This window comes from Macaca fascicularis, chromosome 11 (genome assembly GCF_037993035.2).
Source record: "Macaca fascicularis isolate 582-1 chromosome 11, T2T-MFA8v1.1".
Classification (NCBI taxonomy): Eukaryota; Metazoa; Chordata; class Mammalia; order Primates; family Cercopithecidae; genus Macaca; species Macaca fascicularis.
In genome coordinates, this window is record NC_088385.1 from 11,453,065 (window position 1) to 11,479,778 (window position 26,714).

The 26,714-nt window shown below is 54.2% G+C and overlaps 1 protein-coding gene across 23 annotated transcripts in view; it reads right to left on the reverse strand.

Moving 5' to 3' along the window:
- Positions 1 to 559: 559 nt before the first annotated feature.
- Positions 560 to 26,714, reverse strand: part of DDX11 (DEAD/H-box helicase 11) — a 33,458-nt gene continuing 7,303 nt past the window's right edge. For 3 of the 23 annotated variants that reach the window (XM_065523722.2, XM_015430348.4, XM_065523720.2), the window contains exons 3-27: positions 23,451 to 23,699; positions 22,845 to 22,931; positions 22,390 to 22,547; positions 19,544 to 19,589; positions 18,503 to 18,610; positions 18,193 to 18,280; positions 17,591 to 17,799; positions 15,846 to 15,998; positions 14,830 to 14,876; positions 14,403 to 14,482; positions 13,106 to 13,150; positions 12,918 to 12,985; positions 11,423 to 11,461; positions 11,057 to 11,165; positions 10,812 to 10,943; positions 9,883 to 9,995; positions 7,167 to 7,239; positions 6,746 to 6,849; positions 5,888 to 6,037; positions 5,562 to 5,630; positions 5,348 to 5,448; positions 4,854 to 4,938; positions 4,479 to 4,557; positions 4,147 to 4,301; positions 560 to 1,117 (exon numbers count right to left, since the gene is read on the reverse strand). In XM_065523722.2, coding sequence (XP_065379794.1) covers positions 980 to 1,117; positions 4,147 to 4,301; positions 4,479 to 4,557; positions 4,854 to 4,938; positions 5,348 to 5,448; positions 5,562 to 5,630; positions 5,888 to 6,037; positions 6,746 to 6,849; positions 7,167 to 7,239; positions 9,883 to 9,995; positions 10,812 to 10,943; positions 11,057 to 11,165; positions 11,423 to 11,461; positions 12,918 to 12,985; positions 13,106 to 13,150; positions 14,403 to 14,482; positions 14,830 to 14,876; positions 15,846 to 15,998; positions 17,591 to 17,799; positions 18,193 to 18,280; positions 18,503 to 18,610; positions 19,544 to 19,589; positions 22,390 to 22,547; positions 22,845 to 22,931; positions 23,451 to 23,699 — 2,685 coding nt within the window. In that variant the 3' untranslated portion in view covers positions 560 to 979. Of the gene's footprint in view, positions 1,118 to 3,096; positions 4,072 to 4,146; positions 4,302 to 4,478; positions 4,558 to 4,853; positions 4,939 to 5,347; positions 5,449 to 5,561; positions 5,631 to 5,887; positions 6,038 to 6,745; positions 6,850 to 7,166; positions 7,315 to 9,882; positions 9,996 to 10,399; positions 10,494 to 10,811; positions 10,944 to 11,056; positions 11,166 to 11,422; positions 11,462 to 12,911; positions 12,986 to 13,105; positions 13,151 to 14,402; positions 14,483 to 14,829; positions 14,877 to 15,845; positions 15,999 to 17,590; positions 17,955 to 18,192; positions 18,281 to 18,502; positions 18,611 to 19,543; positions 19,590 to 22,389; positions 22,548 to 22,844; positions 22,932 to 23,450; positions 23,700 to 26,714 lie in introns of those variants that run through there. The other 20 variants (XM_074006251.1, XM_065523725.2, XM_065523723.1 and 17 more) reach the window with 16 other exon arrangements.

The window sequence follows — 26,714 nt, forward strand, 5'->3', positions numbered from 1 at the left end:
CCCAGCCCCATCCCTCATTGTTGGAAGACCTGGAGTCCCTGCTGCTTCACTGTGCAGGCTCCTCTTCTGTCACCACCTGTCGTCAGGAGGTGACAGGGATGAGGCTGCAGTCGGGACTTGCAGGCAGAGAGGATTGGGCGAGACAAAACGACAGGACATGGTGACAGACTGGGAATGAGAACGAAGGAAAGGGAGGAGTCAGTGATGACTGGAGTAAGGTGGGAGCACTGACACCGCTCCCCCTCCACTTGCCCCCATCCTGCAGTAATGGACAAGCATGTGGGCTTTTCATTTTCTGTGGGGATGTGACCAACTTAGAACCTCCCCCCCTTAGACATGCTCCTGTTTGGAAACCTCCTGCACCGAAGGGACAGGTGGACAGACCTTCCTCCTTGCCCCTTGTCCTCACTTCTTCCATCCTTCTCTCCCATCCTCTCTACTGATTGGCATCTGGTGGCCCCCAAGGTGACACAGCACTGGATCGGCTGCCTGCGTAATTAGCAAATCATTCTTAATTGCCCCAGAGTGGAGAGAATAAAGGTGAAGGCAAGAGCCCAGGTTCAGGATCTGCTTCTTTGGGTTTATGGCAGAGGCGAGGGAAGCAGCAGTGAATCTGGGTCAGGAGTGGGTGCTCCCTGCTCCCTCCTCCCCAGTAGCTTGTAGGTCAGCTGCTGGTCTGACTCCAAAATCCACCATCCCTCAGCCACCCGGCCCTCTCAGAAGCTGAAGTCCTTTCCTGTGTGTGAGCACCAAGCTGGAGCCTGAGGATGACGGGGAGGAGGGGCTCGGGGGTCTCCCCAGGTCTCCACGCTGCTCGTCAACACCACAGAGATCCTGTATGGCAGAAAATGGAGTCGCGGCGTGTGGGTGCAAGACCCAGCCTGACTTAATGGGGTCCCAGGACATCACACTCAGGTGCAGTACAGAGGTGGGAGCCAGAAGGTGAGCGGCGTGGCTTGGCTTGGTGGCCTGGGACCCCTCACTGCACAGTGTCCCCGATGACGCGGGAGAGGTAGGTCAGGAACATGGTCTCGGGACAGCAGATGCCGGCTTGCCTGACTTCCACGTCGCCCCTGGAGATACAAGAAGTCTGTCTTCCTGGACCGATTGGCTGGTGCTGTAACAAAGACCCATGTGATGCTGGGGGCAGAGATAGAGGAGAAACTGTTCGGTGTCCCTTGTCCATCAGTAAGAGCAGCTGGAGCAGCAGGTGGAGAGGGAGGGGGCAGGGATGGAGGCAGGTGCAGGAGCTGGAAGGCCTGCCAGACTGTTCTCCAGGAGAGGCTCTATTGAACCCCTTATGCCACCACAGCTGTGCAGGGTGCACCTGAGGCCTCACTGGCTGCTCCTGTAGGTCCCTGTCATCTCTCACATGTCCCCACCTAATCCTGCAGGTCCCATCCCAGAGAACCACTACTACATGCCAGACCTGGGCCAAGTGCTCAAGGTCAATGTGCCATCCTACCTACTTGACCTGCCTGGCGGACAACCTCATGTATGGTGCCAGCCTGGGCCCCGGCATCACCCACTCTGCCCCTGGCAACAGGCTCAAGCCTCTCAAGCCAAGTGAGCTGGGTGCTAGGACGGGAGCCAAGCTCCCTGCTCAGTCACCTCCTTCCCTAGGCACCCCACACTTTCTCCCATTTCCATTTCTGACTTATAAGATGGCACGCTAACAGCACCCCAATCTCCCCGAGCTGCTGGTCAGTGCACCCTCATCCCCGCCCCAGGCCCTGACCACTGCAGTCCAAGGCGCCAGGCAGAATGACAGAAGCAGCATCCTCTTCAGGTGGGAGCAGACTTCTGAGGCCACCTCCGTCTCATTTCTGGACCCCTGGTGCATTTTCTGTGGGGCTGTTGTCAAAAATCCCTTATTTTTTTTTTTTTAATAGTTCTCATTTCGTGTCCTACTGGGCTCATAAAATAGTGGTTTTCAAACGGTAGAGCCTGGAATGCCCACCTCTATGGGAGAGGGAGCCTGGACAAGTCTGGCCCCGGGGCCCTCATTCTTAAACCAAAGAGAAAAGAGGGTCTAATAAACAAAAACACTATAGGGGCAGGAACATGGAGCTGGGGGTTGAATGTGACTGAACCCCACACCCCCCTCTGTGACCTTCCTGTTGCAGTGAGAGCCATAAGCCAAGTAGGGAGCTGATGTGGGATCTCAACAAGCTGGTTCTGAGATGCACGCGTGGGAGGCAGGGCTGCTGTCTGCCGTGGGCTGGGGCATCATTAATCCCCTCTTGCCTTTTTCTTCCTGTGTTTAAGTCTCTGGGGCATGGGGGAACCAGCGCTCCCCACAGACCACCCTCACTCAGCCTTTGCCCTCCAGCCTTTTCACCACTGGGGCTGGTGAGGGGCTGGGAGGAGAGAGCCCCTATGTCAGACGACAAACCATCTCTGCCAACCCCCAGCAGCCACAGACAGAGGAAGAAGAGGACAACTGGAAATCCGAGGGGGATGTGCCATGCCTTCCTCCCCTAAACCCAGACTCTGGCCGTGGCCCGGACGTGGACACAGCCAGAATGGGCTCCTCAGCCCTGCTGCCCTGGAAGGGGCGGGGATGGAACTGGCCCAGGTCTGTGTGGGGACCACCTTCAAGGAGTGGGAGGCTGGCTGGGCGCGGTGGCTCAAGCCTGTAATCCCAGCACTTTGGGAGGCCGAGACGGGTGGATCACGAGGTCAGGAGATCGAGACCATCCTGGCTAACACGGTGAAACCCCGTCTCTACTAAAAAATACAAAAAACTAGCCGGGCGCGGTGGCGGGCGCCTGTAGTCCCAGCTACTCGGGAGGCTGAGGCAGGAGAATGGCGTGAACCCGGGAGGCGGAGCTTGCAGTGAGCTGAGATCTGGCCACTGCACTCCAGCCTGGGCGACAGAGCGAGACTCCGTCTCAAAACAAACAAACAAACAAACAAAAAACAAAAAAGGAATGGGAGGCTGGCTTGAGGCCACGTGGCTGGGGCGGGGGCTTCTGTCTGCCTGTGCTTCGTCCGGAGATGGCTCCACCCAGCCCCTGCAGCAGTGCGCTCTTCGATTCCCTAAAGAGGCTTCCAGAGAAAAAGGCAGCACAAATCAATAAAAAACTCAGCAGAAACCAACAGTACACTTTTAATTAAGGACGTGTAGCTGTGCAGGATGCAAACATCTGGGCATCAGTGACTCTCCTCTGGCCCCCGTTGGTCCCTAATGGCGGCAGAAGATGCCAGCTGGCCACGGCCCCTTTCTCTGGGGTCAGAGGGAGAAGACAGGCGCAGTCAGCAGGGGCAGCTGTTGCAGGTGGGAGGGATATTTTCCCACAGGAAAAAAGGTCTCCGTGATGACACGGGGTCTCTATAGTCATGTTGAGAGCCTAATGGCCCTTGGCATAATTGATGGTGTGGGGTAGAAGGTGTCTTGGAGTTTGTTTAAGTGGTTGAGAGGGAAGGAGGTGCCACAGATGCGGAGGAACTGGTGCGAAGCCAGAGAGACACAAATCCAGGCAGGGCTGTGGGACAGGTTAGGGAGCAGGGCTGCAGGTGCGACTCAGGAAGGAGGGGCAGGTGACAAGTCCCTGGGCAGGAGCCCTGCGGCCATGGGATCATTTTAAATTGAGACCAGAGGATGAGCAGTCCAGGGCAGTTAACCTTGGCTAGAAAGGGCAGAGGCAAACAGGCCTGCTCTATCTCAACTCTTAAGAAGGTGGGCAGGATGGAGATGCCACAGTGGATGCCACAGTTGCCACAGCTTCCTGTGGAGACCAGGCAGGAAGCCTGGCTCTCAGCCATGCAGGATGGAAAGGAAGATTCTATGCCAGGAGGGGAGCTGCCCTGGAATGCCCCAAGGCCAGCCAGGACCCACTGTTTCTTCAGGATTCCCCCATTTTCTCCTACGGGAGCTAATGCCTGTGCCTGGGCACTGGCAGCGCTCTGGACTCCACACTCTCCTCCCGGGTTTCACCCTTGTAACAGGATCCCTGTAGACCAGGCCCACGACAAATACTGTCTCCAGCGGGCAGGGCAAAGGAAGGGCGCGGCGCCAGGCGGTGGTGTGGTTGCCCATCAGGAAGACGCCGACTTCTCCCGGTGAAACTGGGCAGACAGAAGGCAGTGAGAAGAGAGATCTCAGGGTGGGGAGGCTCTCAGAAAGAAAAAGGTGGGACTGACCTTCTGCACAGCAGCAATGGCAGGGCCAAAGGTAGCTTTAACCTCCACACGGGCTCGGATCCAGGCCGGCAGCTTGGCCAGGACAGGGGGCCGGGCGTATCGCTGGTCCAGGAGCACTATGCTGGCAAAATCCTTCTGGTGCCTGATGGCCCTGCCTGCACAGGAACAGAGGCTGCGGCTCCGAGTAACACCTGCCTCCCCACAGCACATTCCCACGGCGTCCCCTCCCCTTCCTCAGACTTATTTAGGAGACAGAGCAGGCAACCCCCCTTTCCTGTTCTCCCCTTCTCCAGCTCCCATCTGTCCACCCAGCCGGAGGCAGCCGGGCTCACCTATGGACTGGTTGACGGCCTTCATGCACAGGTTCTCCACCAGATTCTTCCCTGGGGGCGCCTGGCCTGGGGCTCTGGGCTGGGGGTGGAGGGGATGACTCATCAGGACTGTTTCCTGCCTGCAGCTCTCCCTGGGAAGAGACCCTGCCAGGCTTTTGAGCCAGACCAGGAGCCTTCGTGGCCAACGCCAGCAGCACGGGCCCAGGTGACATCACAGGGAAGATCAAGAGGGTGTGGAGGGGCATCCAAGCCTCCGGAGGGGGCAGGAGACGCCAGCACAGTGGGGAAGGCCCGGCTGTATCAGCCCTAAGGGCGACGCCACTCCCACCCACCGCCCACTCTCCTCTCCCGCTCTGCGACACTGGGGTCACTCACGAGGGTTTGATCCAAATAGGCCATCTTCTCCTGCAGCTCTGGAGACCTGATGTTGGGGAAGGGCATGCCCACCATCACCACACACCTGGAGAGAGGCAGAAGCCCAGGGCGGGTGGGTGTCAGGACCTCCCGGGTCATCACCCACATCTCACCAGCTGCTCCGTTCTACCCCTTCCTCAGCCCTCTCCGACTGTGATCAAAGCTTTGACCCTCCCTGCTCTGTACCTACCGCCTGGAGAGGGCTTGTTCAGCTGAGAGATCCCATGTAGGCCAATGGATTGGGTACTGATACCGCAATGGCCAGCCTGATTTTCCACCCGCTCTCCCAGGGCCAAACCCAGAGCTGCTGAGCCCCTCCCTCCAGTTGGCTGGTCTGAGCAGTTGCAGCCCAGTTGTGGGCTCTAATGGCAGCAGACACAGGCAGGGGCCCAGCTGCTGGGAGTGAGGGCCGGCCAGGTATCATAGTCCAGGACAGGAGCAGAACCACTACTTACCGGCCTAGGTTGTCAGAGAAGTTGATCCCTTCACTCATCTTTCCTCCAACAACAGAGAGGAGAAGGGCCCCCGTCACCCGGCCTCTCTCCTGGCCACAGGCCTGCGGGAGACACCCAGATGCTGAGTTCCCGAGCCAAAGCTTGGATGTCACCCACGTTTCCAGCTGCCACCCCCGCACAGTCTCAGACCCAAGCTCAGCATTAACGCCCGCACCTGAATGCACCTGGAATACGCCAGCAGCACCTGCTCCACCTGGTGCGCGCTCTTAGGTTCCTGGAATATCTGAGAAAGACAGAGGACATCTCCCAGAGACAGGTTCAGGGTGCCAGGTCTCGGGTCTGCTCGTGGCCTTGTCTTCTGGCCAGGGGACTGAGAACCTCACAGCCAGGGGCTTTGGGGAAATCCTCTGCAGTCAGGGACTGGGAGCAGCGGGGATGAGGAGCCAGAAGCCTGTCCTGACTCGATGAGCACAAGAGCTCCCAGGAGGACTCAGTGGCACCGTCCTCAGGAGTGGGAGGGCCGGCGGACAGGCCACTCACCTTCTTCCTGGCAGCCAGGCGGCCCAGCAGGCCACCCTTCTCCCAGTGGGCATGGACTTGGCGCAGGTACTCGTAGGAGGGGAAGAAACAGACCACCCCTCCAGGAACCACACTGCACAGGTTACAGAGGATGCGACCCGCCTCATCCATCTAACAACGGAAGACAGGAAGCCCCCATGGAGCCACGTCTCAGTCACCCACAAACCATCTTAACCTGAGACCTAAAACTGAGGAGAGACCCACGGCAGGACTACAGCCAAGGAAGAGGACTTGGCTCCCCTGGGTGGGAACCGCAGGGTGGTAGGTGCCGCCTCCCACCAAACACACCCAGCCGCTGCTGCGGACTGCGCCTTTCTGACACACGTCACAGCACTAGTGTCCCTGGGGGCCTTCCTACTGCCCTGGCACTGAGTCCTCCCGTCTTCACTCCAGGGTCCTGATGGGCACCGCAATGACAATCAGGGGCTGCATGCCCCAGGCACGCCCAGGAGATGCCCCCCAAGCCCCACATCCCTGCCACCGGCAGGAGCAGATATAACCAAAGGGCAAGAGAGCCAAAGGGAACCAGCAGCTTTCCTCTGCGTGAGGCATCCTCAGGGGATGCCTGGAGGTTTTAAGAATATGTACTTCGCAGCCTAAGGGGTGAGGGGCGGGGAAGCTCAGACCTTCCTCCGTAAGCATCTAGATCGATGCCGCTCATTCTGTGAGGCTCTATAGCGGGTGCCCCCCTTCCCCCCTAGCCCCATGCAATTTCCTCAACACCTGAAAACACTCAGGGTGGGCCAGAGTGCCCCTGCCCCGGAAAACCCTTTGCTGCCTGAGCCCAGGCTGTGGCACGGCGAGCTGGCTGGGACTGACCATCTGAGGCAGCTCTCTTTTCTGGAACGTGAATTCCAGCGGCTGGTTGGAGATCCCGCTGCAGATGACAAGGGGCAGGATATTGTCTGGAGGGATCACGTGACCTGGTAAGAGCCAGGGAGGGGCCGAAAACTGGAGATGCAGGGGTGCTGAGACACAGTGCAGAAAGGGCATTTCCCCGCCCCATCTTCCAGCACAGGAGCAGCGACTGACAGCGCTCACCCACCCACCATCGCCAGTCACACTGGGCAGCAGGCAGCAGGGAGCAGCGCAGGAGAGCCTGGGCGAGCGCATGAAGGGCAAGGCTCCCATCCCGGGGTCTCCTCCGCCCCTGTGCCTTGTTGCAGTAAGAGGTTACACGCAGAAAACAGGAGCCAGAACCTGACCTCTAGCCTGCCCCACCCTGGGCACAGCTCCTCACCACAGGAAAACTCCACCACGCGTTCAGCTTCCACCCCGGCACAGGCCAGCAGCTGCTGCCGGAAGTCAGACACCTGCAGACCAAGGCCACAGCGTCACGGCCCCGTGGCCCCTCAGAGGCCCGGCAGAAAGGAAGCGAGAAGTCTGGGCTAAGAGACAGCAAGTACACACACACTGAAAGAAGAGGTCAAAGAAAAGGCTGACGGCAAACTAACAAAAAGAAAAATGGTGACTGATACCCAGTGCTGACAGCCTCGTTTAAACTACGTGCAGGAACAGCAAAGGAAATCCAGCAAATCTGGCACAGTCACTCTCAACCCTGGCTATGCAGCAAAATTATAGTGAAAATTTTCAAAAATATAGGTGGCCAGGTCCCAGCTCAAACTACTGAATAAGAATCTCCAGGTTTTCACCTGTTAGACGGGCAAAAATCCAAAAGTAACCAATCCAAAAGAGAAACAGGCATTCCTAGATGTTACTGGTGGGATACAGAATGTCCAATTCTTATGAAGAGGAATTTCACAGTAGTTAACAAATTAAATGTATTTATACTTTTAAACCCAGGATCCCATATTTAGGAGTTTACTGAAAATATACAGCCACAAATACCAAACAGCATGTGCCCCGCGCCTTTCCCTGTAACCGTGCACCTGCCTCTCCAGAGAGTACTGGTTGAATGAGCTCCCTACATCTGCCAGACGGAGAACCACGCAGCCCACTAGAGGAGCAATGGCTGGGACAACTGACTGAGATGCTTTCTATGTAAATAAAACAGGAAAGGGAAAAATGAAGACACATTTTTGCTTATCTGGGGGAAAAAGAAAGACCGCAAGGACAGGCTAGCAAAACTAACTCCCTGTGGGGGTGGGGAATGGGCTGGAGAAGGACGAGAGTGAGGCTTTCCTGAATAGATCTTTTTATATTAGCTTTGACTTTTGAACCACACAAATATTTACATATTTAAAAACTACAAGTCAGAAAAGAAAAAAGCATATTCTAAAATTGAAAAGAAAATGAAACAAAAACAGCCTAGCTCTCTATGAAACGGACAATAGAAGCACACGGAGAGAAGCCTGGCTCCACGACTTTAGAGCCCTAGTGACCAGACATCCTTAGTGCGTCAGACTGTTAAGGGCAAAGAGGCAAGGCAATTTCAATCAGATTTATTGTTATAAGTAATATTGGTATTATGATTTCAAAACTTTTAAGTATATTATAGAATAGAGCAGATAAGTATGTTAATGTACCACAAACGTTCAGGCTTAAGAGAAAAAGAGGTACAATATAAGCTCAAGTAAACAAATGCTTTGATTTTTACTTAGAAATACCAATATGGGCCAGGCATGGTGGCTCATGCCTGTAACCCCAGCTCTTTGGGATGCCAAGGCTGGCGGATCACCTGAGTTCGAGACCAGCCTGGCCAACATGGTAAAACCCCATCTCTACTAAAATACAAAAATTAGCTGGGTGTGGTGGCACATGCCTGTAATCCCAGCTACTCAGGAGGTTGAGATACGAGAATCGCTTGAACCCAGGAGGCAGAGGTTGCAGAGAGCTGTGATCGGGCCACTGCACTCCAGCCTGGGAGACAGAGCAAGACTCCCGTCTCAAAAAAAAAAAAAAAAGGAAAAAAAAGAAATACCAGCATGGATTCATTCTGAAAACATTTCCTAGATCTGTCTACTGAAATGCCCCAGGAGCATGACAAACCCCTAGCACCCACAGCTTGATTTCTAAACGTCATTCCCCATTACAAGAAACCAGGGCGGCTTGGAGAAATGAATCCAGTGTGGGGGTAAGGACACCCATGGTGAACCCAGGACATTCTGTTGTGCTGGAGGCAAGACTGACTGGGCCACGGCGAGGACCTGAGCTAGCAGGAAGGGGCTGTCACATCAGCTGAGACAACGTGAATGTCAGAAACAATAATGACTATGAACAACTTTAGTATGCTGAATGAATAGAACTATGAATCTATACATACAAAAATATAAAAATCAAAAGCTAAGGCAGCTGGGGCTGGGAAGCACTGCTTCAGGATTCCCAACAGCTTTTCGTCCAGGAGGCCCTTTCCTAGGTGGGAGTCACCACTGTGCAGAGATGCCGTTATATTCATCCCAGTCATGCTCAAAACAGAAAACTGCAAATAACCTGCATACCTAGTGAAACAGGAGCAGCTACATGAAATGCTATGTATCTGTGTACCTGGAATCCAGCACAGCTGGGATACTGAAATACGCGCATGCTTGCTGACAAGGAGACAGGTTTATGACCCTTTGCTGCTGAGTGAAAAGAGCGAGTTCCAGTGACAGCACGTGGAGGGAGCCGCACTTTTGTTTTTAAAATAGGTATGCACATAAGTAAAAATTATGCCTACAAAGACTATTATATTCATATACATCAAAATGAACCTTTTAAAAGTGGAATCCTAATTTTTTTCCTTGGGTTTCAAACCACAGAACAGCTTTCTCTGGGAGACATGTGATCCTGGCACTAGAGAATGGAGCAGCAGAGGAGTCGCCGCTGCCCCTCCAGCCTAAAAGGCACAGCAGTGAGACAGAATAGCAGTGTCACCCAGTGGACACCACTGGGCCTGCTCGAGCTGACCCTTTCTGGCTTGGGGCCCCAGGAGAGAACAGGACTGAAAATGCATCTCTCCAAAGCCCCCATCTCATCCCAACACATGGGGCACAAGGGGCTGGGAAAGGCGTCCTTACCGGCTGCATGGTCCCCCCTGCAATGACCACTGCCCGGCACTCCTTCACCACTTGGGCAAAGTGCACAGCTGGATTCAGGAGCAAAAACTTAAGGGTGCTCTGACTGAGGCTGCCTGGAAAAACAGATCGGTGGAGAGGTGAGTGCAAGCCAACAGACACTTCTATTGTCCCACCAAAGGGGGTCCCAGGTGAGTCCAAGTCTGAGGCACAAGTGCTAGTGCTTTCTCTTTAAACACCATTTAATCTCTAGGACAATCAGCCCACAGAGGTGGACCATACTATCCTCTCCATTTTCTTTTTTTTTTTTTTTTGAGATGGGGTCTCAATCTGTTGTCCAGGCTGGAGTGCAGTGGTGCAATCTCGGCTCCCTGCAACCTCTGCCTCCTGGGTTCAAGTGATTTTCCTGTCTCTGCCTCCCAAGTAGCTGGGACTACAGATGTCCAGCTAATTTTTTGTATTTTTAGTAGAGATGGGGTTTCGCTGTGTTAGCCAGCCAGGATGGTCTCAATCTCCTGACCTCGTGATCCGCCCGCCTCGGCCTCCCAAAGTGCTGGGATTACAGGCGTGAGCCACCGCGCCCGGCCTATCCTCTCCATTTTCATACAAGGAAACTGAAGTTGAGAAAGAAAACAGTCCAAATCACAAAGCTCATAGATGACAAAACCATGACCCAAACCAAAGCCCATCTGCCCCACAATGCAAGCTTCCCTAGGACCCTTGCCCGAGAGGACTCCCATCCCAGCCCCTCGATCTCCTCCTGTCCGCCTCCACTGCTTGCCCAGGTCACAGCAGGCCAGTGCCCACTGCACTGCTTCCTCCTGACCCGGAAGTTCCCAGGACGGAAGGAAAGAATCCTTTCACACTGCGGCTCCCTGGCTCAGCCTGGCTCCTTCCTGGGAACTGAACCTGGCCAAGAAGCACCTGATTACCTTGGCGGCTCAGGATGACCCTGCCGTCCTGGTTGGCTGTAGTGAGAGCTGCCAGGAAGCCTTCGATGTGCATCAGTGGGGAAGCTGGTCGCGGGGCGCTAGCCTGACTCTCGTCTGCGGGGGCTGCAGGAGCTGCACAGAGCAGAACGGGCAGGAGGCTTCCTTGCGGTCAGGTCCACAGGCAAGGAACCGACGTCCTTGCCCAGGCTTGCAGCTGGCTCTGCTTGCCCACCCCACTGCCTTACCTTCAGTCGTCCTGGGCTGCAGGCTCTGCAGGAATTGCTGAAACCCAGCCAGTTTGGGCTGCTCCCGGGATGAGAGCACTGCTCCATACCGTTCTGTGAATCCAAAGAGCTGGGTGGAATGAGAGCGAGCAGCGGAGAGGAATGAGGAACAGCCGTGAAAGAGAGGCTGGGCGGATCGGAAGCTCTGCCAGGCCCAAGACGCCTGCAGCACATATCCCACCACCCCAGCAAGGCCCACTGCACCAAGGAGGGTGGAGATGAAGGGGACTCCGGAGTTCCCTGAGGGCAGGGGAGGAAAGCATGGCAAGGGCAGGGGGTCGGGGCACAGTTGGGTCACGTTCAGGACCGTAAGACGTGAGCAGTTACCTTTCTGCTGATCATGCTCTTCTCACAGTATCGCTGCACCTGCAAAAACCAAGCCCAGCTGTAGGCATGTGTGCAAACTGAGCAAGCTGTAATCTTCAAAACAAAACAAAACAAAAAATACACACACCACTTTACCACCCAGGCAGCACAATGCAGTGCTACCTTCTGAGGCACCCGGAGCCTCCCTGCCAGCAACCCTGTCATCCCCTCTTCGAGGCCACCCCCTCCTCTACTGCCCCTGCCCACAATGCAGTGGCCTCCTCCTTTCGGAAAGGGGAGACCCTCTTTCCAAAAGTGTTTCTCAAGTCTAAGAGTGCTCAGTACAATCTAGGTCCCCTTGGCTTTCCTTCCAGGTGACAGAGTTAAAAAAAGGAACTTCTATGAGCAAAGCCACCAAGTCGGTGCATCCAGTATGTGTGGTTTGGTGCCAGATCTCAGCTGGGGATGCAGAGAGGGGAGTTTGGAGCCTTTAAACTGGTTTCTAAAAAGAGCGACATCCTTCGATGAGGATTCCCTTCATGGTGGGTGATGAGACCCACGGGAAGGAGAGAGAAGGAAAGCAAGAGGGGCAGAGGGATGGCGAGGAAGGAGCGCCTGCATCCATGTCCCAGCTGTGGGTGAAGCGCAGTGATGGCAGGACTGTCTGAGGGCTGTTGGGCCTGTCGGCTATCACAGGCATGTGGCAAACAAGGGAAGAAAGGCATCAACGATGACCTGGATCCAGCCTGTCTGGCAGGGATGGTGGCAGTGACAGTGACCCAAATGGGTAATTCAGGGGGAAAGCTGGTTTTAAGGAAAAAAACGCAGGCAGGATGGGATGAATGCGGGGCCCCGACTCAATGTAGCCAGGTTTGGACGCTGTCTCTGCCGTGTGCTATTGGCTTACTTGGGGGAAGACTGTGCTCGCCACCCTCTTGAAGTCACCTCCCTGGGCCTGTTTGCTTTCCTTGCTGGGGCAAAAGGATATCCTAGCTCAGAGCCACGGCACATGGCATGCCGCCTAGAACACAAGCAGAACCCTGTACCTGGGGACAGTCACTGTTGCTGATCTGAGTTACAAAGTTGGGGTTCAGGCGGCAGTGGCCATGTTCCATGTGGGGAGTGCCGGGTATGCAGACCTGGAGTGAGCAGAGGTCTGAGGCTGCAACCAGACCCAAGGTCCAAGTGGGAAGACGTGATGAGTTGCACAGAACAAATCAACGTCCTGCTCCTGTCCATAAGCCTGAGAGACGGTGCCAGAGGACGGAGTGAGGCAGCGAGGACCTGGAGTCTCTATCTGTTCTATGAGGCACCAAGTAGTCTCTTCCTCACCCATCCCTGTCGCCCTCACCCTAAAGGAAGATGACTTTTGTCTCGCAGGCATGCTGCGGGTTAAGGGTTATTACATGTCTATGTTTTGCTTTTTCTTCCTTCTATAGTCTTAACATAGTACTCTACCCACAGTGGTAACAGGAAGGAAATTGGATGTGGAATGTGGAAAGGTGGAAACCTCTACCTTGAACAGGTTGATGTTGTCAATCTGGCTCTGGAAGAGAAAATCGTTGATGGTCTTCAGCTCTGTCCCTGAGAGCAAACACACGAAGGGCCTTGGGAGCTTCACCCTGAGCCTTGGGTTTCAGTCCCAGGGTTAAGCTCGGAAGTGGCTCATATCAGCTCTGGGCCCTCTGAGGGCAACTCTCTTACCTGTCTGTGAGAGGCTCTGTGTATTGGGATTTTGCTTAATGTTCCCTAAAAAGGAGAATGGAAATTGGTCACAATGGTGGTTCTCTGGCCCCTCAACCCTTCCCTATCTTCTCTCCCTCGGCACTGCACGTCAAGTGAGAAGAGCATCCATACTTGAAGGGCTTTGTTTTTCGCTATTTATAGCACACAAAGGACCCACCAAGAGGGCCGGTGGGTCCAGGAGCCTCCCACATCTGACTCATGTGCTTCCACATAGAACCCAAAGCCCTGTAAGTTCATGTTTTTCACCCCTTCTCCAGGAGGCCAGGACACAGTGGCCAGACCAATGCATGCAGGGCACGGGACCACACAGGAGCTGCCCAGGCCACATGGGGAGCCTGAGGCAAAGCAGAGCTGGCGGCTCAGAGCAGCAGCACGAGACCAGCTCCCGCTAGAAGCTCCCACAGGCTTTCTGCAGCTTCCACTTCCACAGACGCCTTCCAAGGGGGTGCCCCATCATAAAAGAAGGGGACACGACAGGGTCATGCAAAGAGGCATGGGAGTCAGAGTCAGAAGATCCCAGGCTCCCGTGCTGAGCTTGGGAACCGTAAGCAGCCCTTGCTCTGAGGTCTAATTTATGCATCATCAACAAGGATTCAAATGCCAGCACTGCTTTCTCACAGGGCACACAAAACCGCATATGCAAGTGCTTCGAACACCCCACAGCACTATGCCCATCACGGAAACACTGTGTGTTCATATGATGCTGTATCCTTACTATCCCCCCAGGGCAGGGCCTGAAATAGAAAGTCCTCAGAACATGGGCAAAGAACCCAAGGGCCTAAAAAAAGCTCAAGTCAGACAACTCAACCAAGCTACAAAGAACAAGAATTTTCTCAATCAATGACCAAGACCCTGCTTTTTTTTTTTTTGAGACGGATTCTCACTCTGTTGCCCAGACTGGAGTGCAGTGACATGATCTCGGCTCACTGCAACCTCTGCCTCCCGGGTTTGAGCAAGCAATTCTCTTGTCTCAGCCTCTGGAACAGCTGGGACTACAGGCCACACCAACACTCCCAGCTAGTTTTTTTTGTATTTTTAGTAGAGATGGGGTTTCACTACGTTGGCCAGGTTGGTCTCAAACTCAGGTGAATCACCTGCCTCAGCCTCCCAAGTGCTAGGATTACAAGCGTGAGCCACCGCGCCTGGGTGACCCTTCTTAAAAACAGAGAATTGAAGCGTCCTGATGGGCAACCAAGGAAAAAGCAGCCCGGCAGGTTGTGCAGACCGAGGGTCAGCAGGGGGATGGGGCTCTCACCCCCCAGCACGGCCACGAATTTCTCCAGCAAATACAGGATCTGCTTCAGGTACATCAGGTTCTTGGCCTTCAAACGCTTCCTGAGAAGAAGCCAATGGACATTAAGCGGTGGTGCCCTGACAGTGACTCGCCCCGCCCGCCCCAGTGGAAGCCTTGTGCCTGGTGCCTCTCAAATTGGGTCACAAGCTACAAATCCTTTCCCAGAGAGCAGGCTGGCCATGGCGCCAGGCCTCAGAGCCAGTGGTCGGTCCCCAGCCTTCCAGGCCTGCGTGCAGCACACACCATGATGTGCCCAGGACATGAATGGCACGCAGCTCCACCCCACCACAGCCCAGGCCAGAGGCGGGAACCAAAGTGCTGCCTCTCCGAGGCCGATGCAGGGGGCTGCCAAGGGACTGTCCCACTACCTCAGAGGGTTACATCTCACCCGTATCGCTCCATGTACTGCAGCAGCTGGGAATGGGCCTGGCAGAGCTGGGGAAAGAACACAAACCAGGCTCTGGGCAAGCAGCCAAGGGCTGAGCTGCTGACATCTTAGATTCGCCTAGAAGATGCTGGCCCTGGACACACAGGAAGCCACCAGAGGGAGGAGAGGGGGCTGGGTGAAGACAAAAGGTATGGGTTTCCACAGCCCTTAGGCTGGTGGGAGCTAAGAGAGAGGGGAAGGAAGGGAAGTTTTCCTCCAGCGTCCACTGTGGGTTAGAGAAAAGCACGAGGCTGAATCCCTCAAGTACGGAATCCCCTGCTAGTTTCCACCGGGTTGGGAAAAGACCTGGAGTCTACAGAGTGATGGTTCAAGGTCACCATCACATCCTGGCCTCAATTCAACCCAGGCACGGGTCAGCAGAGCTGGTGGGATGTCGTGGGGGGTTTCACAGTCAGAAACCAGTGGGCACACCCCAGCTCCACACTCATGAGCTGCATGACCTTAGGACACAGCTTGACCATGTCTGAATCTCTAAGTTCTCAATGTAAAACAGGAACACCACCCCCATGGCAGAGTTAGCATGAAGACCAGGGACACCTGGTGCCATGCATGGCGCACGACAGGTCGGCAGGAGGAGCCTGCACTGATCTTGAGCATTCCTCAATTCAGTTCCCTCCAGGCAACTGCAGTAACGACAACATCCAATCCTGAGGGGACTTCTGCCTCACTCATGCCATCTCCTTGGCTTACAGAGCTGGCTGCTGGCATCCAGGGCTGGAGGGACTCGGGAGCATGGGGGCAGGTAAGGTGCAGGGAAATGAGCCACTCTGCCGTAGCGGGGTCCCCAGGATGCAGTGGAAAGCCATGATCAGCCTCCGGTGAGGTCACTGCCTTGACTTATGCACCCTCTAGCAAGCCCCACCTCCGAAGGAATTCTTGGCCCAGGTGTCTGGAGGAACCATGCAAGTCCCTTTACCTCAGGGCGGCCCTGGCCCGGGGAGGGGAGGCCCACACACCTGAGAGCCGCTGACCTCCACGCTGTGCATGCCCGTGATGGTGTCTATCAGGTTGTGCGCTTCGTCGATGATCACCACCTGTTCCTGCAGCCGGATGCCCGCAGCCTGCCGAGTGGCAGCATGCAGCAGCATCTGATAGGGCAGCACCACCAGCTGGGAGGGGAGATGAGGCCACCTGAGCAGGGCGGGGCTCCCCTGCAGGAGCCTTGCCTGCCTGACACTGAGGTCCTGATGTGAGTGCTTCTATTTCCTGCCTGGACTATGTAGCAACATTCGAAAAATAGAGTGTAGCAACGGACAAGCTTTCCTTGAGCTTTAAATGAAACGCCAACATATGAAACACAGGAAACGGGCTGGTCCGACTCCTGAGTAAACCAAGGGCAAGGCTGGGTGAGGGGAACCCCTGCTTAGCCTTGTCCATGTCCTTAAGGTCGCCCCGGAAGCCCCCGAGTTTCTGCAAAGCACCTGAAAACCACTGGTGCGCCAGGAAGTGGCCCCAGCTTCTGCTCCTGGAGCTACTACTTCCCAGCTGTGTGACTGTGGAAGGGCTGTCTAACCTCTCTGACCCTTGGTTTCCTCATCTGCAAAATAGGGTTGCTATATCCAATCTCAAGTGAGGGTTGAGTGGAGCTCGGGTAACAAAAATAAAAGCAACTCTGCAGATCTTTAGGTGTTTGTTGTTAGGAAAGTTTCCAGTTAAAGGAATACTCATATAAAAAGTGAAATACCGGAAAACTGAATGGCTCCATCACTCATGGTTGGTGAGAAAATAAGTCACTTGACTTTTCTGGGCTCCGGTGTCCCCATGCATAGAATTTCACTGGAATACTATTAACATAAAAGCAAAATATGGTCAAAGTGCTTTAAAAATTCAAAAATCATAAAGATTTTGGGGCCATATTAGGATATTTGTGTATAAATGCCTACAGCACTAATCTTGCTCTAAAGGCAAACAGACCGGAGGGAAGGCCTGGGACATCATGGGGCCTGGCAGCTTCCCCCCGTTTCTCTGCCAGCGCCCACACAGCTCAGCAGGTATGCTGGTGAGCATTCAGCTGCGTGCAAAATGGTTACTTAGTTCTCCGAATCTTTTAAAACCTTAAATTTTTTCTGGATTATACAGCATTTTCCACAAGTGATATCCTGTTTCCAAAGTCACTCAAATTAAAGTAGCAAGAAAATAGTGGAACTGCACCCACCAAAGAACCGTGAGATACTATTTTTGATCTGCTACATTAGCAGTTCTTCCTTCTGTTTAAAAATCAAGAAAAGTTGAGGCAGAGAAGACAGTATTCTCACGTGCTGCAAGGTAGGTATATGTTAGGAAAGCTTTCCAGTTACAAAAATGAAAAATAGGAAAACTGAATGGTTCCATCGCTGACGTGCGCCATCACATGATAGGCATGGAAGTTGGGAGCATCACTTGGAAAGCCATCTGTAAACAGATTTAAGTACCGCACTCTTCTCAGCTCCTGGCATCCTCTCCCTGTGGTTTCACTAGGAATGCACATGCTTCCTGGCTCCTAAATACTATCCCCAGTAATGACAATTGGCTCTGTTGCCTGGAGCCCCCAAGGGATCCCACGCGCCACCTCCAACTCACACATCAGGAAAGAATGGGTTAGGTACTGTCAGTCTGAACACGGTAGGTGGCATCCCCCAAAATACAGTGTGATGAAGACTCCCCTCATGCCCTAGACCACAGTGAGAGCACGCGCGGCTTTCCGGCCCTGCAGGGCCCTCACCTGGGCTGCAGGGATGGCAAGGCGGCTCCCGTAATAGGGACATGCCCGGGCCTCCTTCCCAAGGGCCAGCAGCTGCTCAATGTCCTTCACCTCTGCCAGGGCCTCATCCCGGAGGAGGCCCATCTGCTCGTGGTTGTAGAAGGGGCAGGCCGCCTGCTTCTCCTGCCTCCTTCTCTTTGGCTTCTCCTCCTCAGCTCCTTTCTTCTTCTCTGAGGGTGGCACAGGCACCAGGAGAGAAAAGAGAGAGGACAGCAACTGTCCATGGGCCCAACAGAGGGTTCCGTAATGTTAAGACCCACTTCCATGGGGTGGGGTCTATAGGACCCTCCCAAGTACTGCCTACAGTGGTCTCACTGGAACACTAGTAAGGTTTTACTTTTGTTCTCCAGAAAGAGCTTAGAAAATCATCTCCAAACCAGTGATTCCCCGACACTGACCCAGAGACTAGGAACACTTTTTCCCAAGGAGAGGGGCCTCAGGAAGGAACTGGGGTCTCCTCTGCCATACTTCCTATGAAAGATACTTAATGGTCTTCGGTCACTGCCACCCCTGCCTCACTCTCTCCAGACCGCCTGCGGCTACGCCATGGTCCCGATGGCTACCGTGCCTGCTTCTCTGCATGTCCACACAGCGATCGTTGATAAGCTGCACAGAACCTAGGCTTTTCACGTCTTCATTGACACAAAGGTTCTGCAACAAAGGAGAAAGAAAGAGGCAAAGAGATGGTGCCAGCTAAATGACATCTAACCAACACAGGTGGACCTGCCCCGCCTCTCCTTTGCCTTCCAGCGATGGGCCGGCCAGGCCAGGGAGGGGGCTGCTCCTCGCACTGGTCTCCCAGGCCTGGACGAGGACAAAGCCGTGGGGAAAGGAGCGGGATGGCCGCTGGTGGAAACACTGGCCACTGTTTACCTGCCGGGAGCCAAGGGAGACCAGCCGAACATCCTTGCCAAAGGGGCTCTTCTTCACCTCATGCACAAACTGGGCCAGCTGGGAGTGTGTCCGACTACAGTAATAAATCTAGCAGAGAGAAACAAAGGTGCTTCAAAGAGGGAAGCAAAACATCCCACGGCATTCTGTAACATCAAGGCACGCCAGGGCCTGAGAGGCTGAGGGAAAGGGAGTGGCTCCAAATGCACAAAGCTGAGGCAGGACCGTGATGTCCCACATCAGGCATCCATGGAGGGACCCAGGGGTTCCCAAGTCACCCACAGCTCCAGAAGTTCAAGGGAATGCCCCAAAGGCAGCTCCTTCCACGAGTCATATCCAGTCTCTAATCAACCACTTTGGAGGGTTGGCCAATCTTAGGACACGGGTGACCATCTCCCGTTGCAAACAGTCCCCACTTGGGGAGGGTGGGTTGTCGGTGGGGGTGGGTGGGGAGTGTCACACACATCCCCCAAAGGGAGAAAGGAAGGCTGACCAGAATACCCTCTCTCTACTCCTCTAAGGCAACAGTGAAGGGAGGAAACAAGAAAAATACAGAGAAAATACCTACTTCCGACAGAAAACAAAAGTCATAAATCAATGAAACCAAATGGGAGATGTCAGACCACACATAACCCATAGCCCTCCATGCAAATCGGAACACGGACAAGGGGAGAAGCACCCCAAAGGGTAGGACACTCATGTCTGTCCTACCCATACCACCCAGACTTCAGCCCTGAACAGCTGCTCCTCGATGCCCTGGCATGGCAAGCATGGCCTTGCCCCTGGGAGAGGTCTCCCCAGGCCCCGAACCCGGGAAAGGTCTCCAGGGTCCACTGCAGCTGGCCAAGGGAGCAACTTGGGACCAGGGTTGCATCCGGGAAGCCACAGAGTCCAAGTGCTGGAATCTCCTCTTTTGTGGAGAGAAGGGTGAGAAGCAGCTGAGTGACTCCAGCTTTCTCCCCGGGGGTGCAGGGCCCAGCCCATAGGCCCCAACACAGCACCAGCTGAGGACACTCGTGTTACCTTAGTTACATGTTCTTCCTCCAGGTCATCCTCATCCTCATCCACTCTGTGTGAGACAGAACAGAAAACAGTCTTCTCTCAGCAAACTCAGCAAAGTGCACTGAGCATCTGCTAAGCGCTGGTGATGAGCCCTGGCCATTCCCAGCGATGGGTTCCACCAAGGCAGCAGGTGCTGCTCGCTCAGAAACTCCCCCAGGCAAATGCCAACCCCAGCCTCCCATGGCCACTTAGGTCTGTGGGTGGGGAAATATAAAAAGGAGAAAGGGGCTCAGCACCCCCAACCCAAGTCTTGAGTTGGAAGCCTTGGGGGTCATGGCAGGCTGCTCTCCTCTCTGCCCTCCCTCCGGCAAGCTGGACCCCTCTGAGGTCCCAGGGGGGATATTTGCTCTTCATCACCTCAGGCCTTTGGATGCTCTGTGACTGGAATGCTGTCTCCCCTCACCAGCTCTCAGTCAACTCTAAGATAGCAGCAGAAATGTCACCTCCTCCAAGAAGCCGCCTTTGACCTTCCCCGGTAGGTCTGGCTGCTCTGACACAGATTCATGGCCCCTGCTCTTAACACCTACCTCATTCAAAATCGCTTTCTCTCAGTCTATCTCCCTACAGACTGTCATGTCCACAAGGGAGGACCCAGGTCAGCCTTGATTCTGCTGAGTCCCTGTGGCCTCACCTAGAGCCTGGCATGCGGCAGGAACCCCATGGCCATCTCCTGGATGAAGCCACAACTGACTGACCAAGTGAACAGAGGACGCTCTCACTTATGACCAGTTACACCTCTTCTGTCAGCGCCTCAGTCTGCCCTTTCCAGCAATGCAGGAAGAGCCCATCAGCACTGGGTGTTGGTGGGGAGGCCAGCCCTGCATCCCATGGCCTGAAGCTGAGCCAGCTTTACTAGTCTACACTCCTCAGAAACACAAAACCATCTGACAGGCACACACTACCTATGGGAACATCACACAAAAAGAAAACATTTTTGTTCACCTCGAAATTCCTTTCTAACAAAACAGAACACAATTGCCTTGGGTTATCAGAAGAGTAATTATTACAGGTTTGGCTTCATGGTCACTAAAGGGCAGGCAGCTCTATCTTAAAGGCTTGGATCAATCTTATGCCGCATGCTGGACCAAGCCAGCAGGAGCTCAGTGAGCGGCTGGGTGTGTGAAGAAATGAACAGCAAAAATTTTCTATTCAGAACTCAGGTCCTCTGAGGCTCACGTTATCTCCTGAAATGCGAGGGCATGGGAAGCCCCGGAAGCTGACCTACAGGATCCATGGCTCTTGCCCAGACCTGAAGGAGCACTTTGTTCCTGTAATATTCACCACCTCCACGTCCACTAAAGTTCTCTGCCTTGTCCTCACGGGCTCTAAGGAAGTGGAGGGGGAGCAGAAGCACGACCTTGGAGGCGGGCAGGAAGGGTTCATGGAGCACAAGCTGTTTATGACCCTCTCTCCAGTGAGGCATAAAGCAGCACGGTGGTCTCTGCCCTGGGCAGGGGCAGAAGTCGAGATCCGCATGGGCAGCCTGGAATCACACTACTGGACTGGAACGAGGAAGCATCTGCTCATTCATGTCAACTCGATTTTACTGAGCACACCCCTACGCCAAACGCTGGGTCAGCTCTGGGAACACAAAACTATAAAGACGTGGTTCCTGCCTGAAGCAGCTCGAGCTCAGCCAGGGAGAGGAGGCAACAACAGAAGCACAAGCGGGTGCGTGAGCAAAACAGAGCAGCTGACACCCGAGGCCACCCAGATGACACCTGAGCCAGGCCTTAAAGGAGAGGAAGACATCTGCCAAGGGAGGAGGGAAGGGTGTTTGGCTACAGCACGTTGCATGAGCAAATTCTCGGACAGGACAGAGGACGGCCTGGCACGCTGGAGGAAGGTCAGGGCGGCGGGGAAGCTGGCATCTGGTGGAGGGAGGCTGGAGGTGGCGTCAGAAGGCGCCCTGCAGACAGACCGTGAGGGCCGGGGATGAACCTTCAGGAACATCCACAGAAGGTCTCTGGTCTTGCAGTTACCCTCTGACAGATGCGGTGGCCAGGGTGCCACGGGACACACGGGACCCATCACCAGGTGCAGCCCCCCATCCCATCCACATCACCGTTTGGTTTTCCTTGTAGGCAAACACGCTGATTTCACATAGGTGCTATTTGTTTTCATGTCTATTAACTGTCCCCTCCATGTCTTCTTCCCTTCTACGTCCACAGCATCTGGACAGTGCCACACCCAGAGCAGACACTCAGGGATGGTGGTGAGGTTCCAGTGTGAATGGGAACAGGGCTGTCACCAGGGATCCTGTGGGCCCGAAATGGCCTGGGTGGCCTGCTCAGGGCTAAGTCACCCAGCAGCTCATGGCTCATCAAGTGGAAACCTCAAGTCTAGATCAACAGAGGCCTTATGGGAGAAGAAAAGCTCAGGCTAAGGACGCCTTGACGGCTGACACCTCACAGGTTACCCAGCGCAGTCAGCTGCCTCAGAGCCTGAGATCTAGAGCCAGGCTGGCCGAGTTCCAGCCCAGCTCTCCACTGTTGAGGCTTGTGGCCTCAGCCAAGGTGTCTCCCCTTGTGGGGCTGCAGCCTCCTTGTGTATAAGGCACAGATCCAAATGTTCCTGCCCTGCCTGAGCTGCCGTGAGGACAGCTGAGAGGACACAGGCCAGGCCAGTGACTGTCCTCACAGCCATTGGCACTCATGGATCCTAGGAAGGACCCGGCTTAGAGCAGAGGGCAGAGGCCACCATGCCTCTCACCAGGTGCTTCACGGCATCTGTGGCATGAGGGAAAGAGCTGTCTTCAAGGGTGTCCCCTGGCCTGAGGCAGGGTAGCGCTGCCACCTCTGTCTCACCCGCTCGCTGCCTTTTTCTCCTCGTCGCTCTCGTATTCGGCAAGGACCAGCTCCTCCTCCCCAGACTCCAGCTGCTCCGGCCGCTCAGCCCCCGGGCCTGTCTCTAGCATCTCTCTGCTGAGGCGGAGGAGATTCTCCGTTTCTTCTTCTTCCTGCCTCTGGACAGGAGGAGTGGAGGTGGGGAGGGAGGAAGAAGTCTCAGCACCAGTACCCGCCTCCCACGTGCCAGAGACAAAGCACACTACGCCCATTCACAGGGGCCTGGCTGCCTGGCTGGAGAGAGGTCTACTCGCAGGATCCACGCCTCAACCACTCACAGCCCAGCTCCTGTACAGGAGCACATAGCCAGTGAGGATCATGGAGGGGAGACTGAGGCCCTGGCCACGCATCCATGAGCCTCCAAGCAGAGCGACCCTGCCTGGACATAATCCTGCCCCCCAAGAAATGAGGCTCACCAGGCGCTTGGCTGCATATTTGAACTGCGCCCTGTGCTGCAGCTGCTGCAGGCGTTCTTCTCGCTGCTTCCTCCTGGCCTGCTCCGCCTAAAGGAGGCAGACATGAAGGAAAATCACCAGGAAGCCCCTAACCAGGCCTCTCCTAAGGAGTCTGGACGGCTCAGCCCGGCGCCTCCTCACCTGGGGCAGCTCTCCTTCCCCAACCAGCACTCAAGGGCTGCCGCATCCCCCACCAGGACCTCAATCCCGCAGGTCCCAGCCTCGCTGCTCACTGCGCAAGGCTGCACACTCCTCCCAAAGCCACACGCTCTCCATCAGATCCATTTGCAGCCACTGAACCATGTTGCCAATGGCAATGAACAGGTCCTTTCCCAGGTGAGTAATAAATGGGAACCGACAGTTCGTTATGTGGAGAAGGCCTGCTGACCTCCAGCTCAAAAAAGATAGCACCAGGGCAGCACCGTCGACCCAAGGAGCTGATGAAGAGCTGAGAGGCACGGCAACGGCAGAGGAACACACACTACTTGATTCTCGGAATCGCCCCAGAACAATCGCTGAAGCCATGTTTCCTCCATCACTCCCACTTTGGGATACCCCTGGTCTCACCTTTAGTCGATCCACCAGGTCCCTCTCTTCTTTCTTCTGCACAAACTGAGTCACCCAGGCCGGCTCTCCAGCAGGCCTCGGGGTGGCTGCGGCCCCTTTGCAGGAAGACGACAGACACAGGGATTCATCTTTCTCATCATGTAAGGGGCCAGTTCCAGTTTCAAGGAGTCGTGCCTCTTCCTCACGCTTCTTCTGTTCAAAGTCACGGAGCCAGGAGAGGGCTCCACAAATAAGACTTAAGGACTTTCCCTGCAGAAAGAAAAATGATCTTCAGAAACAGGAAAACAACAAAGCTTCCCACACGACCTTCCCCCATTTTACTAAAAGCTTGAAAGAAGGTCTGGCTGTACATATGAGAGGATGCTCTAAGACCAGCCTAGGAAAGGAAAGGAAAGGAAGGAAATTAGCATTAGAATAGCCAGGAAAAACAGAAAAGAAGGAAGAAACGAAAATTGGGCCCAAGAAGCAGGAAAGAGCTTCTTTAATTATCCAGCTTACTGTTCTGAAAACAAATTTAAAGCAGTTTATCAGATTATATGTAAATATCACACAAAATTAGAAGCTGAGACATTAGACAAAAAGCCCCCCAAAAGAATTAAGGCCCCCAAATGCTAAGCAAGAAATCCCATGCACTTGCCAACGCGGAGCCTAGCAGCCACTCAGCCTTCATGCAGCTCCTGTGCAGATGCAGGATGATGAGTCACGAGGGCCAGGGTTTACATGTTTTTTTATTTTTTTATTTTTTAAAGCAAACTAATCACTCTAGAGGACACCACTCTCTCTGTCTGTTTTTGAGAGGAGGTCTTGCTATGTTGCCCAGGCTGGTAGGGAACTCCTGGGCTCACACAATTCTCTGGCCTCAGCCTCCCAAGTGGCTGGGACTACAGGTGTGCGCCTCTGCACACAGACTGGAAAACACTGCTCTTGACTTAAGACCAGAATTTTCTGTGAGCCTGATTGAACTGTATTCCTCCAAATTCCTATGTTGAAGTCCTAACCCCCAGTGTCTCAGAATGTGGCCTTATCTGGAAATAGGACCATCGCAAATGTAATCAGTTAAGATGAGACTACTAGGACGGGCCCCAGCCTGAAGGGCGAATATCCTTATTAGAAAGGGGACACGTGGATGCAGACATGCGCAGAAGGCAGGCGATGTGACGACACCCAAGAAGACGCCACCTATAAGCCAAGGAAAGGGGCCTGAAGAGATCTTTGCCTTGCGACCCTCAGAAGGGCCCAGACACGCGGACACCTTGATCTCAGCCTCCAGCCTCCAGCGCTGCGGGACATCAGTTTCTGTTGTTTAAGCCCCAGTGTGTGAAGCTTCCCTCCGGCAGCTCCAGGGAACCAATACAGTTCTTCCAGAGAGGACCCTTCAGGGAGCACCACATGGAGGTGGCCCTGGTGTCCACAGGGGGACTCAGCTCAGGGGAGTCTCTGGAGGAGCCCATGCCTTCTGCTGCAGGCAGTCAGCTCTTCCAGCCTGCTGAACCCGGAGGGGTTCTCAGAGTATCCGGGGCGGGGTGAAATACCCGGTTTGACCAGGGTTGGGGCAGCAGCGCAGCACAGGAGTCAGAGCCTCAAACTCCACAGCCAGGCGCCAGGGTTCCAGCTGCCTCCCCAACCTGCGGCTCTGTGGCTCAGGCTGGCCTCACTACGCTTGTTTCCACGAGTGCAGAAATGGGAATGGCAACAGTAGCACCCTCCTCATAGAAATGTTGCAAGCAGGACATGGTGCAAGTAGCACCCTCCTCATAGAAATGGTGCAAGCAGGACACATGAAAGGCCAAATCCTCTGGATTAGAGGATTGCCTGGCAAATAACAAGTGAGCAGTTGGAGTTAGCTAACTTTTTGCTATCATTAAGTAATAATAATACAATTATTAATAGCATTATTCTGGGATATGGGATCTATTAGTTTTCATCAGAATCTTGAAGGGCCCTGGGATAGGACAGAATGACACTGTTGACAAATGGATGGATCCCATATTTTTACAAAAGCCCCGTATGTACCATTTCCCTCAGCTTTTGACAGAAAGTAAACGGCAGAGAGTTCCAGGCAGCACTTCCCAGCAGCACCTGGAGGGCGGCTCTTCCGTGCTGCCTGTGACATTGGAAGCAGTCAGCTTCAGCTGTCACTGGCCCGGGAGACACAATGGTTAGAAAGCCAGTGCCCTCCATCTGAAAGTGAGCTGAGGAAGTTCCTGAGGGCATGGTCAAAGTTATCTTTCAAAAACAACCGTGGGTACACTCCGGCACAACAACAAAAGAATAACTGAGGCCCATCGTTTTCTACATCCAGTAATGAGACCACAAAACTTTGAGATTGGAAAATGTTAAAAGGATGCATAACCAAAGGCTCACCTTCCTGGGGTATCGTCCCAGATAACACAGTTAAATGATTTATGCCACGATAAGCAAATTCATTCACTCTGAACACCTGCTGGTTGTAGCAAGCATGGGGCTCAGAGCTGAGGACACAAAGGTGCAGAGCCCCTAGTAAGAGGCCACAGGCCCACATGTAACATACAATTCGAGGGCATCAGAGATCCCTGCAAAGCATGCACTCCAGGTTCGAGGACTCCCAGAACTGCGGTGTTACACAAGGCACAGCACACACCAAGTTGTAATGGTGACTCCACTTCATAGAGCGATACACGGCTTAAAAGGTGACTATCAAGGATAAACAGTATCTCAGGCAGCTAAGGTGGGGGCACCTGTGCATCCAAGGCGGGGAAGGGCATGGTAGGTACAACAGGTAATAAAAACCCCACTCAGGGTGTCCCACAGCATGGCTGCTCCTGTGGCCTGCAGGACACCCAGGACAGGAGAAAACACTCTATTCAGAAGATGATTTAGAAGACAGAAGAATGTCAAAGGTAATAAAGCCACAGGGTATGTTCCCAGAGAGTACACACAAGATGAGGCTATAGAACCAGAAACATCGACAATTAAAGACTGAGCAGAGGAAGACGACGCGGAAGCCTGGAGTGCAGAAGACTGAGATGGAAAGATCTGAGAGGGAAAAGATGGGTTGTCAGGCTAACCAAGGTGAAAGGGGTCAGGTGCAGTGGCTCATGCCTGTAATCCCAGCACTATGGGAGGGCAGGAGGACTGCTTGAGCCTGGGGGTTTAAGACCACCGGCCTGAGCAGCATAGTGAGATCTCATTTCTACAAATTAAAAAATTAGCCAGGTGTGATGGTGCACACCTATAGTCCCAGCTGCTCAGGAAGCTGAGGTGGGAGGATCACTTGACACCAGA